The sequence below is a fragment of the Crinia signifera genome, chromosome 4, assembly GCF_055691185.1.
Source record: "Crinia signifera chromosome 4, ASM5569118v1, whole genome shotgun sequence".
In the NCBI taxonomy this organism is placed as follows: domain Eukaryota; kingdom Metazoa; phylum Chordata; class Amphibia; order Anura; family Myobatrachidae; genus Crinia; species Crinia signifera.
In genome coordinates, this window is record NC_139220.1 from 291,177,199 (window position 1) to 291,194,150 (window position 16,952).

The 16,952-nt window shown below is 41.5% G+C and overlaps 1 protein-coding gene across 3 annotated transcripts in view; it reads right to left on the bottom strand.

Annotated features, from left to right (window-relative positions):
* The window catches only part of FGFR1 (fibroblast growth factor receptor 1), a 105,927-nt gene that overhangs the window by 20,569 nt on the left and 68,406 nt on the right, over positions 1-16,952 (bottom strand). For all 3 annotated transcript variants that reach the window (XM_083185017.1, XM_083185016.1, XM_083185018.1), the window contains 2 exons: positions 13,869-13,992; positions 10,284-10,474 (listed from right to left, as the gene is read on the bottom strand). In XM_083185017.1, the coding sequence (XP_083041143.1) occupies positions 10,284-10,474; positions 13,869-13,992 (315 nt within the window). The remainder of the gene's footprint in view (positions 1-10,283; positions 10,475-13,868; positions 13,993-16,952) is intronic.

Below are 16,952 nucleotides of genomic sequence, written 5' to 3' on the forward strand. Positions count from 1 at the left end.
CACCCTTTAACTTACCAACTTTTACAGCTTACATACTTTATGGCAGTCTCAATAGCTCAGAAATAATCTGAACCAGTTGCTAAATATGGGTGCGGATGTATGAAGCAGTAAATCCAGTGGAGGTTGCCCATAGCAACCAAACAGCTCTTATCTATCAATACAGAATGCCCTTTATAAATGCTAAAGCCTTGCTATGGGCAACTTCTCCAGTGGTCCACTAGCCCAGCAATACAGTTTCAGCTACCAGTATGGAGTATGATCAGCAACCCCATTTAGAATATTAAATGAATTTGTAACATAAGTAGTTAACACTTGTCCTCGTTCAATTGTTCCTAGACGTATTAAACTACAGCCCCTATCAAAGAGTTACCCAAGTACAATGGACAGACCCTTACTCATGCCTATTAGTAATGGAGCTGTTCAGTGCTGTTGGAGCGATGTACATGTGCATATATTACAGCTGGGAGACCTGCAAAGTGTCTCCTGGATGCAATCTAATGGTATTTAGTGGTTCCTGTTGTGTTTGTTGGTCACAACATTGGTTTGTGTATCGGTCACAATTTCAGATGGGGCATAATTCAAAAGATATTTAAACCCCACCCACACTAGGCAAACTACACTTACAAAAGTTTTTGCCAAGCCCATTTGCTTTAGTCTGCCCCCGCAGACTGAAAGTTGCCAGCTAGCCCCTGGTGGGTAATACATAGTGTAACTGTGTTTACTCTGGGACATTCAAGTTATTTGCAAATAATATTTTACCAAGCTGTTTGGGATCTTATAAATTCATGGGTGAGCGATAATCTACAACTTTTTCTTTTAAAGAGTGTTTCCCTCAATTACCCTACTGCGGATGTAAGGCTCACTGGTCAGGAGTTGCTTGATTCAGCTTTTGTGAAGTTGGACAACTTTTGCTCTTTTTCAGTCATCTGGAATTACTCATGTATCTAGAGACTGGTTGAATAATTATTTTTCCTAACGGTGCCCCATCAATGTATCCACTTTCAGAGTTTTCAGAGTTCTTTTAGGACCTTCTCTTCTGTAAAATGTACTGGTTTATACCTTAGTTAATTGGCTGGTATATTTAGAAAAATGTGGCCCTTCCCACTGTCGGTGAATAGAGAGTAAAAAGCAGATCTGAAATTACAATGTTCCTTTAACAAGACTCCTACTCTTTGCCTTTAAGGTATGTACACACTGAGATTTGGCAGGAAATTGATAGTCAAAATCTCCTAGGTCAGTGTTTCTCTTGCTAAGATACCAACGCACAGGCCAGAATCTCCTAGCATAGATAGACTGTGCAGGCAAAGCAATTTTGACTAGATCATAGACTATCTTTGGTTAGTCAAAATCTCCAGTGCATCTAGTCAAAATTGCTTAGTCAAAATTGGGCATTTCACAATATTTCATAGTGTGTACAGGCTTGTCTTATTATTTAGCCTTTGGTTTTTATCCTTTTGCTTATATACCTAAAAAAAAAAAAAATGCTGCCCCCTGTACCCACTGACTGTACCATTTCCGGACTGTATGGTCCATTTATTAAATCTAATATTTCATCTTTTTGAGTGGAAAAAAAGGACCAAATGCTGGAGGGATGCTCCCTGCAACAAATTAAAAATGCCCCTACTTCTAATGGGACTTGCAACAAACACCTTCCAGTTTAGGTAGATTAAACTCTTCCTCTTATTTAATGCCATTTTATTAAATTAACTGAAATAGGTTCATGTGCAGTTCCTCTTCCTGACCTGCTAGTCTATAGATCACCCCAATATGAATCAAGCAAAGGGCATTTTTTTCTTCAATATTTTGTATTTAGGTAGTATTTATGCTTTATTTTCCACATACATTGTTACCACTCCTCCAATGCTTCCTATTCTGTCCATCTTAAACAAAGTTTATCCTGTTATAGTTATGCCCCATTCATGCACCATGACTCTGTAATAGCCACAATATCCATTTCATCCCTTGGCATTATTGCAATTAATTATGGGGTTTTATTTTCTAAGCTCCTAGAATTTGCACACATAGCTTTTAAGAATTTTGTTTGTGATTTACCTTCTCCTTTTGTTTGTGATTTATATGTTCATATCACTGCCTAGGTTTAGTCTTTAGCTTAATTATCTTATGTTGCTCTGCATAGGCTTCCTACTGCTTTAGAGCAATCCCTAACTTCCTAAATTCATCTGTTACAGGTCAGCCTTCAGCATTAATAATTATCATTTGCTCCTAGGTGGACAATGACATCATCCACCTCTCCATCTTTTCTTGCTGCCTTCATAATTCTTCAGGTGACACTAGATGATTGACAGGGTCAAGAGGGATATATATATATATATATATATATATATATATATATATATATATATATATATATATATATATATATATATATATATATATATATATATATATATATATAATTATCTTTTTCTATTATTTTAAGCCTAAAACTAACCCAGCCCCCTCATGCCTGACACTAACAGTCTCCTTCTGTAGCTTAACCCTAACTGTCCCCTCCAGCAGACTAATTCTCCCCCAAGAGTCTAACCTGAACCATAAAAAAAAAACATGTGGAAACCTTTTTTTTTTTTTGTGTTAACCTTTGATCAACCAATGACTGTTTATATAGGTATTGTCGCTTCCCCCCGAAAAGCCCTGTACCCGGGGGGCGTGGCCACGGCAGCTTGTGAGTGAGGTAGGGAGGTCGATGCCGGCTCTCCTCTTATCCTAATGATCCTAACGGCCCCTACCGCCTCCCTGCCCGCTCATACGCACACATGAGACGGGGAACTTGTATCCCATAACCCCGCATAAAGTACCGGTCTGGAGAGTGGTCCTGGCGTGGAGAAGTTAGGCGGTGCAAGTGAGGTTGGGAGCCGTGACGCCGTCGGGTCTCGTCGCGCGCTGACGACTGCTGCCGGAGGAGAGGTGGGCGCTTGTGGTCAGCGTCACACGCCAGCCGGAGCAGCGCGCATACAAGAGACAGCCGGCTGCTTGGAAGCGCCACTGCCATACCGCAAAGTGTACCCGCGGCGGATATCTAGAGCCCGGCAGCGCAGGACGGGTGGCTTCTCCTGCTGTCTCCCCTGATACCGACACTGGTCACTATAGACCCTGGGGAAAAACAAACCAGCGTGCTTGCCTACCACAGCACCCGGGGCAGAGACAAGTTTCCGGCACAGCTCAGTCGGCAGTGGATCCGTGTATGGTGCCAGGTGAATGCTTTATGGATAAAGCTGGCAATAAGATACCAAGGAGGATATTGCTGCAGGGGCCTTAACAGCTCAAGTATTGCCAGAACGCCGACCTTCACTAAATCAACAGTCTGCGGGATTCAGCTCAGGCTCCCTGATCACTCAGCCGGCAGAAAGGTACAGCTCCTATTATGTTCAGTGTGACCACTGATATTGACTTTAAAAGTTAACTAGTAAAAAATATATACAGTTAACTAAAAGTGTTGGAGCGAGTGTCTGGTGCCGTGTACCTATAACCTGCAAGAGATTTATTAACAGCAGGACTAGGTGGTAGTGTGCTGGGATTGTGAGCAGGGGTGTGAAACCCCTGATTGGGGGGGCAAAAAACCTTAAATAGAAGTTGAGACTATTGCGTGTACCCGAAGCAGCGTGGCGCAATCCAGAATGGGCAAGACGGGCACGAACACTGCGGCTGCCCGTCTCGAAAAATATGCACGCACGCAAAATCAGGCGGGGAGCAGTTCGCAACCAAGTACCCCCCAGACAACACCATCTAAAAGTACATCTGAACCTCGTCCAGCTGAGGTCACCCTGCAGCAGGTACTAGATGCAGTGAACACCTGTGAGTCCCGATTGCTAGAGCAGATAAATAAGGTGCAATCCGACATCTCACTGATACGCCACGATGCCCAAATCATCAGAGAGAGAGTAACCGAGGCAGAAAATAGGATTTCCGCATTGGAGGATGTAGTGGCTCCTCTCAAGAGCCAAGTAAAAGTTCTATCTGGACAGATGGAGGACATGCGCACTAAAATGTCGGACTTTGAAGGGAGGCTCCGTCGAAGCAATGTCAGATTTGTGGGGCTCGAGGAGCGAGTAGAGGGGAGCTCACCAGAGAAATTTGTCGAGGACTGGCTGATAAAAGAATTTGGCAGGGAGGCCTTTTCCCCGCAGTTCTGTATTGAAAGAGCACATCGGGTCCCATCCCGTCCGGCACCTCCAGGGGGGCCCCCACGTACAGTGATCGTTAAGGTCTTGAACTTTAGGGACCGAGACTGTATCTTGCGACTTGCAAGAAATAAGGCGGACTTCGGACATCTGGGTAAAAAAATTGCAGCCTTCCCAGATTTCCCTGTGGAAATCCAGCGTGAGAGAGCTAGGTTCAGGGAGGTGAAGGCAAGGCTCCGTGAGCTTAATCTAAAGTACTCTATGATGTACCCCTCTAAATTGAGGATTGAAGTGAATGGGACAACTACATTTTTTTTTTCTCCAGGTGATGTTGCAGAATGGCTGGACGGGTCGTACCCAGGAAAAAAATCACTAGTCAGCCAGTAGTCCCTTATTAATGATTTAACTTTTGTGTGCGGGTGGGGGTGGGGGGGGGGGGGGGGGGAAGGGTGGGAAAGGTATTGATATGTTTATAAAATTCTGTATGAGGAGGGCCGGCCACGAGTATGGTGGCCATTAATTAATTGCTCCCTGAGCCCTAATATGGGGTGTTGTGGGTGGGGATGGGGAGGGGATCCAGGTACGCCGGGGGATACAGGTAGTACAGGGTGGGGGAGGGGGGAGGTGGGTATTAGTATGTGTATAGATTGTTGTAGTTATGTATATGTATGCAAAAATGGTGATTTGTATGTCAGGGCAAAGTCGAGATATATGAGGGAAAAGAAAGGGAGGCGGCAAGAGAGGTTGAAAATGACTAAATGGGGATATGGTTAAATTCGTAACCTGGAATGTCCGCGGCCTCAATGATAAGGTAAAAAGGTCCTTGGTATTAAACCACTGTAAATCATTGGACGCGGACATTATTTGTCTTCAGGAGACCTATTTATGTGGCGATAGATTGTCTGCTCTGAAACGTCCCTGGGTTGGTAATGCGTTTCATGCTCCGTGTTCCTCCTCATCTAGGGGGGTGTCCATCTTAATAAAAAAATCAGTGGTGTTCGAATATAGGGCAGTAAGGATAGATCCAGGAGGGAGATTTATTTTCATAGATTCTAGCATCAATCATGTAGGGGTTAGTTTACTGGGGGTGTACATTCCCCCCCCATTTTCATATGAAATATTAAGACAGGCCGTGGATTTTACCTCCTCCCTTCCCTTGAACCATATCATTTGTATGGGCGATTACAACAATGTCCTTTCCCCCCAGTTGGATAGATGGCATAGGTCTAGTGATGCTATCAGTAAAGGGGGTACTAGATTCGCGGAATTTATTGAGGGGATAGGCTGGTACGATCCCTGGAGAATTAGACATCCAGTTACCCGCCAATATTCATGTTATTCAGCTACATATAAAGTTTTTTCCAGGATAGATATGATCCTTGTATCAGATAGTCTATTAAATAAGATCATCAGTATAGATTACAAAGTACGTGGAATCTCAGACCACTCCCCATTAGTTATGACACTCGACATGTCGGAACCGACAGGGTATAGGTATTGGAAGCTCCAGCCATTCTGGCTGCCCCAGTTGAGCCAGCAGGAGATAGAGGAGGAAATGCTTGTATTCCTGGAGGCTAACGAGGGATCAGCATCTAACGCGGTCATATGGGATACATTTAAGGCCCACATGCGCGGAATATTTATTAAGAAAATCTCTCGCCTCAAGGGGCTGCACCGTGAGAGGGTGCGGGAACTTGAGGCGCGATCATTGGAATCGGAACATACATACCAGTCTAGTCACCTGGAGGTAGATAGGGTTGAATGGCTGAGACGGCAGGCAGAGTGGCTGGAATATTTGCAAGGTGTAAATTATCGTAGATTGGGCACTCGAGCACATCAGGGGTACGCGGGTTCAGATAAAGCGGGCAAGTATATGGCTCTATTATTGAAAATGGATAGGCCTTCCAATATCATACCCTGCATCCGTACAGACCAGGGGGTGAGTCTGACATCTACTGTTGAAATTGTAGATGAATTTGTGGCACATTTCAGTAAGGTTTATCAATCAGTTCAGCGGCATGGGAGGGAGGAAATAAAGGATTTTTTTACAGATCTGGCTCTCCCCCGGGTGTGTTCGGATGCCAGGGTAGCCCTTGATGCCCCGTTTACATCGGAAGAAATAGGAAATGTAATTGGGAACCTGCCTCGGGGTAAAGCTCCGGGTCTCGACGGGCTCCCGGGGGAGGTTTTTCAAAAATTTAGCAGCATATTAACACCCCGGGTGTTGGCCCTATGTCAAGGGGTAGAGCAGGGCGACGAGTTACCGGACTCAATGAAAGAATCCTCTATAGTTTTTTTGCCTAAAAAGGGCAAGGACCCTTCTAGCGTTGACTCATATAGACCTATTTCCCTGATGCCAACTGACGCCAAGATTATTGCGAAGGTGTTGGCAAATAGGTTAAGCAATGTAATTCAAGATATTGTTCACCCGGATCAAACAGGGTTTATGCGGGGGAAGTCTACGGTAGTCAACGTTAGAAGGGTCTTTTCATTTATTCAATATATGAAGGTAAAGGGGGTAAGGGCAGCAGTGGCCTCATTCGATGCAAATAAGGCATTCGATTCTGTTGAATGGGAATACCTGTGGTACACATTAGAGGCGTTTGGGTTCGGACCAGGGTTTGTACGGTGGCTAAGATTGTTGTATAATAATCCTAGTGCCAGAGTTTCCATCAATGGGCATACGTCTCGGCCATTCCCATTATTCAGAGGAACCCGTCAGGGGTGCCCCCTGTCCCCTCTAATTTTCGCCATCGCTGTCGAACCCTTGGCCTGTCTCCTAAGAGCAAAAATACATCACTATGACCCTGGCAGGGACATAAGATATAATATGGTGTCATTGTACGCCGACGACTTACTGGTTGGATTAGCAGACCCAGATAAAGATCTCCCAGTAGTTAGTAGCTCTTTGAGTCAATTCGGGGAAATATCTGGGCTTAATGTTAATTGGAGCAAATCCAATTTGCTATACACGGGTAACGGCAGCGGGGGCGACGGTGGGGTACAAGAAGGGCCACTGGTAGAAGTTCAAGGGTTTACATACCTGGGGGTAAGGGTCTCGGCAAATGCAGAGGACTATCTACGGGACAATATAGGTTCAATAATTCAGGAAACTAAGTCAAGACTGAAGTGTTGGGCCAGACTGCCTCTCTCAATAATGGGACGGGTGAATATGCTGAAAATGGTAATTTTACCTAAGATATTATATCAGCTACAACATTCGCCCATTTTTATTAAAAATGAATACTTCAGTAATCTCGACAGTATATTATCATCGTTTATATGGGGTAATAAACGCCCAAGAGTAAAGTTATCGACGCTGTGTAGAACCCGGGAGAGTGGAGGTCTGGCCCTCCCTAATTTCAAGAAGTATTATTATGCGGCTCAACTGGCACATCTAAGGACATGGGTGAGTCAGGAGGAACAAACCCTAGAACTCAGTAAATTAATTAGTTGTATCGATCCTAGAGCGACGCCCCTTCAGATACTACTAGCTGGTCTTTGTAGGAGGAATTACCCCCCTATTGCCACTCAAGCCGTTAAAATCTGGAAAGCAGTTAGCAGGTTGGAGAACTGGCAGGGAGTGGATCCTGAAGCATCTATCATATTCTTTCCATCAATGAAGGAGTTGATGAGACAGCAGGGGGGGAGAATGTGGGAGCGGCATGGTATCAGCGCAATAGGCCAGTTCTATCATGATGGAGCCCTCAAATCATTCTCTCAGCTTCAGGCGGAATATGAGCTGCCACAGTCCATGTTTTATAGATTCCTCCAATTGCGGAGTGCTCTGAACGGATGGGGTAGAGAGAATGATGGATGGTTAAGTGAGACTCCCGTTAAGATGTTCCTTAGGAAGATATCAACGCGGAAAGCGGTAGCGAAACTTTATAAGTTCCTCTTTGAATGCACACAGGATGACGGACTCAGCCAATTAAGATTGAGCTGGGCCCAAGATATATCTGAGATAAATGAAAATAACTGGCCAATAATGTTAGCCCTTCCCAAAAAAGCAACAAATTCCACTAGGGTGCAACAGGTACAGTTCAATATATTACATAGGACATATATGACTCCGATTAAATTAAAGAAGATAGGAGGTTCGGATAATGATAGATGTCCTAAGTGTGGGGAGAACGGTGCCACATTTTGGCATCTTATTAGAGAATGTAATAAAGTTGCTCGATTTTGGGATAATATAGGTATGGCCCTTAAAGATCTGGGAGTGACACAAGCCGCTATATCGGATATTAATTATATTATGGGGATGTGGCAGGAGGAAACTGGCACTAAAGAATGTCGCTCTTTATTGATGCAACTTGTGGCACTAGCTAAAGTTATAGTGGCACGATGCTGGATGGCGAAAGAAGGTCCATCGTTTATAGAATGGACAAATCTAGTGAACACTAATTTTGAGCACGAGAAATATTATTATGCCTCTAAAGGCCTTAGCACTAAATTTTATTCAATATGGAATGTGTGGCAACAGTCGGTATATTATCAGTTTAAGGGGTAGAGAGGATATTAAATGTATATTGTGTATTTTTTGTAATATGAATAAGTGGGGGGACTAGATCTCCTTTGATCACTGTTTAAGGGGACTCAGAGGAGTTCAAAGAAGCACGTAGGGTTGTAGTTGAATCTGAAAAGATAATATTTTGTTATGTATTTAGTATATATGGGAGAAGGGTCGTGCACAAGCACAGAACTTGGGTAGTTAGATTATCGTGTTTTTTTTTTTTTTTTTTTTTCCTTTTTTTTTTTTTTTTTTTTTTTTTTTTCTTCTCTGGTAGTGGTATAAGTATATGTTATTATAAGATAGTAGCCAGATAGCATGTCCATTATATATTGTGCGAATAGGAATATGAGTCGACAACAAGTTTAGCAGATAGACATCCGCCCCATGTGGGACACTGCTCGCTGCTTGTAGTGCCTATCGTTAAAATCAGCAATCAGCAGAAAGTGCCATAAATGTAGTACTGTGCTAACATTAGGTTGATCGTATGGGTAGTGAGGTATAGGCCCCAAAGAGAGAAGTCTTGTATAGACAATGGTATAGTGTGGTGGCAGAATATGTCTATTAAAGTCACAAAGAACGTACATAATGAAGATGATTGGTAGTAATAAAATCCCCTTCAGAAGGATATCTTTGTGGGTCCGTTTATTAAGTCAGATATATCCTCATCATATAGCATAAACCTCTATATGCTGTAAAAGATCACAAGCCCTGACTATGTATGTGTATATGAATGTATTGTAGATGTAACGTATTTGTTATTGTGTGTGTATTTTAATAATTTGGAAAATTAAATAAAGACTCAATTAAAAAAAAAAAAAAAAAAAAAAAACTTCCTAAATTCATCTGTTACAGGTCAGCCTTCAGCATTAATAATTATCATTTGCTCCTAGGTGGACAATGACATCATCCACCTCTCCATCTTTTCTTGCTGCCTTCATAATTCTTCAGGTGACACTAGATGATTGACAGGGTCAAGAGGGATATATATATATATATATATATATATATATATATATATATATATATATATATATATATATAATTATCTTTTTCTATTATTTTAAGCCTAAAACTAACCCAGCCCCCTCATGCCTGACACTAACAGTCTCCTTCTGTAGCTTAACCCTAACTGTCCCCTCCAGCAGACTAATTCTCCCCCAAGAGTCTAACCTGAACCATAAAAAAAAAACATGTGGAAACCTTTTTTTTTTTGTGTTAACCTTTGATCAACCAATGACTGTTTATATAGGTATTGTCGATCAACCATCTGTAACTAGAATGTAAGTCGGATACATTTTATAATAACACTAATCAAGGAAATTACATATGTACATACACACCAATTAAAAAAAAAAAGAATTTAAGGTCTAATCAGGAGACGTGTACATAACAAGTGTCAACACAGATTGCTCCCTTGTTATATGGCTTCAGTTGGTTAGCTTGTTGTTTGGATCCGTTGATAATGTTCTATATTTAGCAAACCCTTAGTTAATAAATAATACATAATTTGCTGCATCTGGTTGGTTTATTTTCTCCCAGGGCATAGGACAACATGAAACCAAGGACTGCTTTAGTAAATTATTCTTACCCAGAGAGGCTACAGATGCATATTAATTCCATCTACGTACCTTTAGAATTTCCACATAAGGGAAGCCATCAGAGGCCATTTTACTCCCATTGATCTCAATGTGTCTGAGCCACTGAATGTGAGGCTGGGGATCACTGTAGACTTTGCAGGAGAACTCAGCATTACTTCCTACAGTGACCGTCTTATTTGCTGGTAGTCCGGCTTGAAGGATTGGCCGATGTGGAGAACGCTCTAAAGTAATCAGAGAAAATAAAACAGAAAAAAAAGTGCAAAAATATTAATGTTTTACTTAGCGCCACACAAAGAAATAGAATATGGATACATTGCATTTTCTAGATGGGTGCTTTGCTATGGGTACATAGGTCACAGCCAGGTCATTTCTGTGACCTCAAAATAACAACCAACGAATATCATGGTATCATGACAACTACCAGTCTATCCCACACAGGTATGGCAATTTCTGCTCCATCTCTTTGAAGTCTGTATTTTTTACCTAAGAGCTGCAGGACTGTGGCCCCAGTAATAAAAAATGCCACCTAAGCTCACGTCTGGGAGCCAGTTGCAGTCAGTTATACAGCACTGGCTCACTGACTAAAACGGTGGAAGTCCTACCTTACAGTCACCTGTAGAATAGGCAGTCCTTATGGGAGATATTTCCTCCCTCTGAGACTGCCAGACTGGCCTGCGAATAGCTGAGCGTCGGCTTCCTGTAGTAGGCCACTCACTGCCGGACTATCAGCCCAAGCTGATAAAATCTATTGTTTTACAGTACAGATCAATGTCATACTTGGGCATGCAGTGGTATGGGCCACCATTGAGGGCTAATCTTGGTATAGTTTTCATGGATAGAAACCAATCATTCAAATTTTATCCATGATCCTGTTCCTACAAGTTACAGACCCTTAGAGGAGGTAGGGTAATAGGCCCACCAGGGATGTCCCCTGTATCCTGTCCTCTGGGCCAGTCTGACGTTATAAAGATGTTCACTAAATTGCATGATCTAATAAAATTGTATGTTTGAAGAACACCAATGTGAATGTATTTTAGAGCGTAAAAAAAAAAAATCATACAAGACAACAGAGCTCAGATCACAGCGTTATCATCAAGTTCTATCAAACATAAAAAATTAAAATTTTAAATAATGATCTTGAAAATATAAAATACTCATAAATTTGGTAAATATAATTTATGACATTAGCTTGGACATTTATGCGCATCGTCTCATTTTTCATGTCAAGGAAAAATAATCAGAATGAATCAATTGTAGAGATGGAAAGTGAAAAGACAAATAAATATAAAGTCTGACTGGCTAAATAAACTCAGCACCTTAAAGTAGGCCTCACATTGCCCCCTGCACAGGAAATATCTGTAATTTAATAGGATCTGTGAGGTGGAAATGGGGGGATGTTAGAGAAACTTAAAAAAAATGTAGGCTAACTAAAGGCGGATGTTGAATGAAGGAAATATTTGAGAGGAGAATTGGCTACTTATTTGAGGAAATGGAAGATAATTTCCTGAGTTGTCAGATATAGTGCAGAGACGCAAGTAAATGTTTTTCTCAATGAAACGACCCAAGTGTTAACATAACATGCACAAATGCCTAATTTCGTTCCATCCTAGTCTCAAATAACACAGCTGGTTGTGAAATCTTTGTTTTGATTATTTATTTTTTCCTGGAGCATATCATGAGACATCTGTGCAGGGAAACTAAAAATGGCCAGCTCAGAGTTATTTCGAAGCATTCAGCTATGACCTACTCTGTCTCTGAACCAATGAAATGAGCTAAGCCTCATAAGAAATGCCATCAGTGTACTTTAACCCAATGCTAGGCAAGTATTCTCTTCTGGACTAGTTTAAATCAACTACAAATGTTGTATTTCTATGTTTATACAGACTATTAGTCACTTACTAGTCTATGGGGGCTAGCCTATTAGTCCAGATGCTACCATCCCTTATCTCCAAAATTGGCTGTTATCCGGTATTAAGCATAATTCCCAATAAGCAGCCACCAGAATCTGCGATAACACACAAGCCCCTGATTCTATGAATTTTCTCCCATTGGCAGGTCCCATTTTCTCCAATAAAAATGGACGCTTATTGGAAAATCACAACAATGACCATAATTCATTAATTGCTTTATCCAGTCATTTTTTAAAGGCCAAAATGGCAACAGAGCTAATATATCATCATTAGCACACCTCAGTTCAGTGTCTTACTAAACTGAAATAAATCAAATATACATTTAAATAACGCACCGTGGAATCAGTCATTGTTCAGCTTGGAGTCTGGAATTTCATTTGCAAGAATGTTAAATGTAAGAACATTAGCAACTAATATGAATAAGGTAATTGAAGACTTACATTCAACATTGGATACAAGCTTCTCCAATTTCATGCAAAATGGAACTTGTCAATATCTAAATCAGGTAATGTATGCAACCAGATGTACTTTAAGAGCAGCTGTAAAAGAAAACCTTGGCCGCTTCTCAAAAGGGATTACTGCAAACAGAGCAGTTCTTCTAATGAATGAACTATGGACCTGATTCAACTTAATTCGGATTCGCTGTGGGGAGCGATGGCGCTGCTCTGTGCATGCGAATTAGCGAATCGAACAGCCGTTCACACAGAGGGTGGCGGACAGGGGTCTGGCGCATCGGGATGCCTAGCATTTCCTGAGCGTGTTCACAAAAACTGGGTGTGCCCATAAAAAATGCTGGGTGTCCCCTTGCGAATGCAGGCGGGAGGAAGCCTGTACAGGGCAGGCGCATGACATCACATAACATCAACTCCCGCCCCGTTCTTGCTCATTTACGACTCCCGCCCCGTTCTTGCTCATTTACGACTCAAAAATAAAATATCATTCCAGACAAAAAAATTATTTGATGCTCGGCGAACATTGAATGATTTTTCACTGTGCGCTCGCATGTGAATGGATTTGTGAGCATACACATCTATTTGCATGCTACCGAAGGGATTCCTGGAGCTGCGGACGCGCGACGTTAACCCGCTACCTAAGCAACGAACGACCGCTGCTTACTGAGCCAGCCTGTATAAGTCCCTAAGTAGTGGTTTACAGAGCAATATGGCAGCATGCACTAAACAACTCCTGAATTATATTTAGCAAGTACAGCTATTCTGATTTTCAGATAAGCAATGTGACACATTTTCTATCTTATGTGTGAAAAATATTTATCTTTAGCATTTCTTGCTATCAGTTTTAAACAAATTTGCTGGTTATTAAAAAAAAAGTTTTTATTTAAATATACACAAAACGGGGGGCCCACTCGTTAGTCATTATGTGAGTCACATAAATTATAAACATGTGGGAATGCCTGCAGGTCGCATCTGACCAAGAGTTTATAAATTATTTTCTAGAATACAGATCATAAGGAATTGTAGGGGGGCCCCAATGTACCTCAGAGCAGACTTACTGTATGCAGCCTGTTCCTTGGGCACAACAAGGCAACACACACAGCACTCACTGTATACTTTAAACAAAACACACATAAAACCAAATGTAATACAAGAAATTGGGTTTTATACCAAGAGAAATTGAAAAATATAATCAAATGTTTGAAAAATAATAATTAAATTAAAAAAAATTAAACTGATGAGTGAGCTCTTACCGACTACATCCAGCTGGTATGTGTGGTTAATGCTTCCATACTTGTTTTCCACGATACAAGTGTAATTCCCCTTATCAGATGGAACTACTGAATCCATAATAAGACTCCAAGTTTGAGACCGAAGCTGGAAACATTAAAGATGGGGAAAAATAGGTTTATGAGAACATAAAGGTGACATTTTAACAAAACTGTAGAGATCTGCTTAACCTTGTAAGCAAGCTATTATTTATGTTATTTATTTTGCCAGTAGACTGCTTGAGACACATTTGGACCATTTGTGCACTGTAGCAGAGTGTCACTTCAGAGCTGCTGTGAGTCGAATACAATCCACCGTGTTTACTTTAGCTTATGGTTGCTGTAGAGCTGTCAGTGGGAACAATGGGCAGCTGATAATCATAAAACAAATGGACAATTCTATACAAACTGAAGCAGAACACTAATTGAAATGGATATGTACTTTTCTTTATTACAATATTACATTAATAATCCCTCTTATGTTCTGTGTTTCGCATGTGTGTTTTGTTCTAGGACATGGATGTATTAAAAACAGTCAGTCATCAACTACGCTAGGTATATAGCAGAAAACTACACAGACAACTTAACCTCTTCGCTGCTTGGTAGGGCTGGTCATTATTTATCCAGTACCCCCACAAATTATACCCGGATTACACAGGTTTAATGTGAAAATGCTTCACCTGGGTTTACGATGTGAAAGGGGTATGATACCACGTTCACATCACACTTATAACCTGGGTTATTGCCGGGTTGCTACCTGGTCGACCCAGGTTGAGTTGCAGTGTGAAAGCACCATACCTAATAACCCGTATCAACCAACCCGACAATTTGACCCGGGTTTTTAAAAAGGACTAAACCCGGGTCACCCTAGTATTACCCCTTTGACATTATAGATTACCAGTAATGAATTGTACCATTATTTAATGCTCTAAGATTAAAAATATATTTTTGCATTTCGATTCTGAAGACACAAATTGTCTTGGTCAAAGGACCACTAAAGGTCATGAAGTTATTTTGAATTTAACAAAACAAAGATCAACATAATTATTTATATCTATATTCCCTACCACATGTACATGCACACACAGACGTTCCAGGGTTAATTTTTTCCGGAAGCCAATAAACCTACCAGTATATATTTTTTGGATTGTGGGAGGAAACCGGAATACCCGGAGTAAACTCACGCAAACATGTGGAGAATATAAAAACTCCGCACAGTTAGAGCCCCAGTGAGAATGAAACCCATGACCTCAGCGCTGTGAGGCAGTAATGCTAACCATTATGATGCTCATATGACATAGATAGAGTCATTTGAGCACAATGTGGTTTAGCTCTGGGGATGAGTGCCCTGCCCACAGCTACTCAATCGTCCCTATCGCGCCCAGCACTTAATTTGGAAGATGCAACCCTAACTAATGCCTGGGGCTTAGTTAGGGTTGCAAACAGCATTTTCTGACTTAAATTCTAGGTGTGATGCTTTTAGAACACGTAGTAAACCCGCAATCAGCTTTGGGACACTAATAAAGTTATATTTTCTGCGAGAAGCAATCCTCTAAATCAGACATTTACAGTGCGCCCAACTGAAACGCTCTGGGTACTCATTCCTGAGCTAAATGTGTACACGTGGTAGGGAACATAGATTGTAAGCTCTTCTGGGGCAGGGACGGATGTGAATGTTTATATTTTCTCTGTAAAAACCTAAGCATACCAAGCTATTATTATTTTTATTATTTTATTATTTTGTTATTCCAGATGGAACATGAATTTAGGAAGAAAAACACACACACACACACACACACACACACACACACGAATAAAAACCATGTAACCGTTCATATTCAGCTGGTTGTTTCTAATGGTGCCCACACACGCACCAATCCCGGCGGTGCGATGCTATGCGATGGGGTGCGCTCCCGCGGCACCTCATCGCACAGTACAAAAAGTATGTGCTGCTAGCTTTTTATAGCATAGCATCGCATGCACAAGGCATACGATGCGATGCTATGTGTGCTAGTTAAGCACAGACCGCACGCCGGGATCGATGCGTCTGTGGGCACCTTTAGAGAGGTGTTGCACATGTCAGTTTGACCAGTTTTAAAATTCATCCACCTGTATTTATTTAGTGCACTTTTTTCAGATGTTTCACATTGCTTCAGTACCTAAATAGCATAGTGCATGTGTATAAAAAAATTTCAGTTGTGTAACAAAAAACCCAAATCATTTCTGAGTATGAACTATCTGCAGTTATAAACCCTAAGCACAGCTATTGTGTTACATAGAGAAGCCCATATAGTATGATTACAATAATTGTCCAGCAATGTACAGCTTTCTGGCTGATGGGGAACTACACATCAGCTGAGCAGTCACAGGTTGACTAAGCCTTTTACACAGTAACATGATCAATTGATGGGAGAATAGTAGTGACTAACGTTCCTTCCTCTTTTTCTATATTTATTAATTACCCTCCACTTGTTAAACCTTCTAACGAGCTCAGTAATCAGCAGGGAGAGAGATTAATGAGCGTCAGCTTCTAAACCCCTTCAAACTAAACGGGACAACATGCTGGGCAGGGAGAAAAGATGCCCCCACTTCAAAGGTCAAACTGGCACGCAAGGTGATCTCATGTGCTGGCAACTGCCCAGTTAAAGTGGGGCATCACTTGTTTTGTTACTCACATCACACAGACTTGAAATTAGAACAAAACAGTGGCTTATTCTCAAGTGTACCTGTAAAACCACCATTTTCCAGCCCTACAGAGGTTTTAGACTGTCAGGTCTACCTCAGTATGAATAGAAATGATAGCTGAAACCAACAGGAAAAAAAGATAAAAGTACTAAATTCAGTAGGCAAACCCTAGGGCTGGGGAAGCCAACTCCAGTCCTCGAGAGCTACCAACAGTGCATGTTTTCCAGATCTCCTCACAGAATCACAAATAAAGTAATTAGCTCCACCTGTGGATCATTTAAAATATGTGTCAGTCGGTAATGATTACACCTTTGCAGCAGCTAGGTTGTCTGGAAAATGTGAACGGTTGGTAGCTCTCGAGGACTGGAGTTGGCTACCACTGCC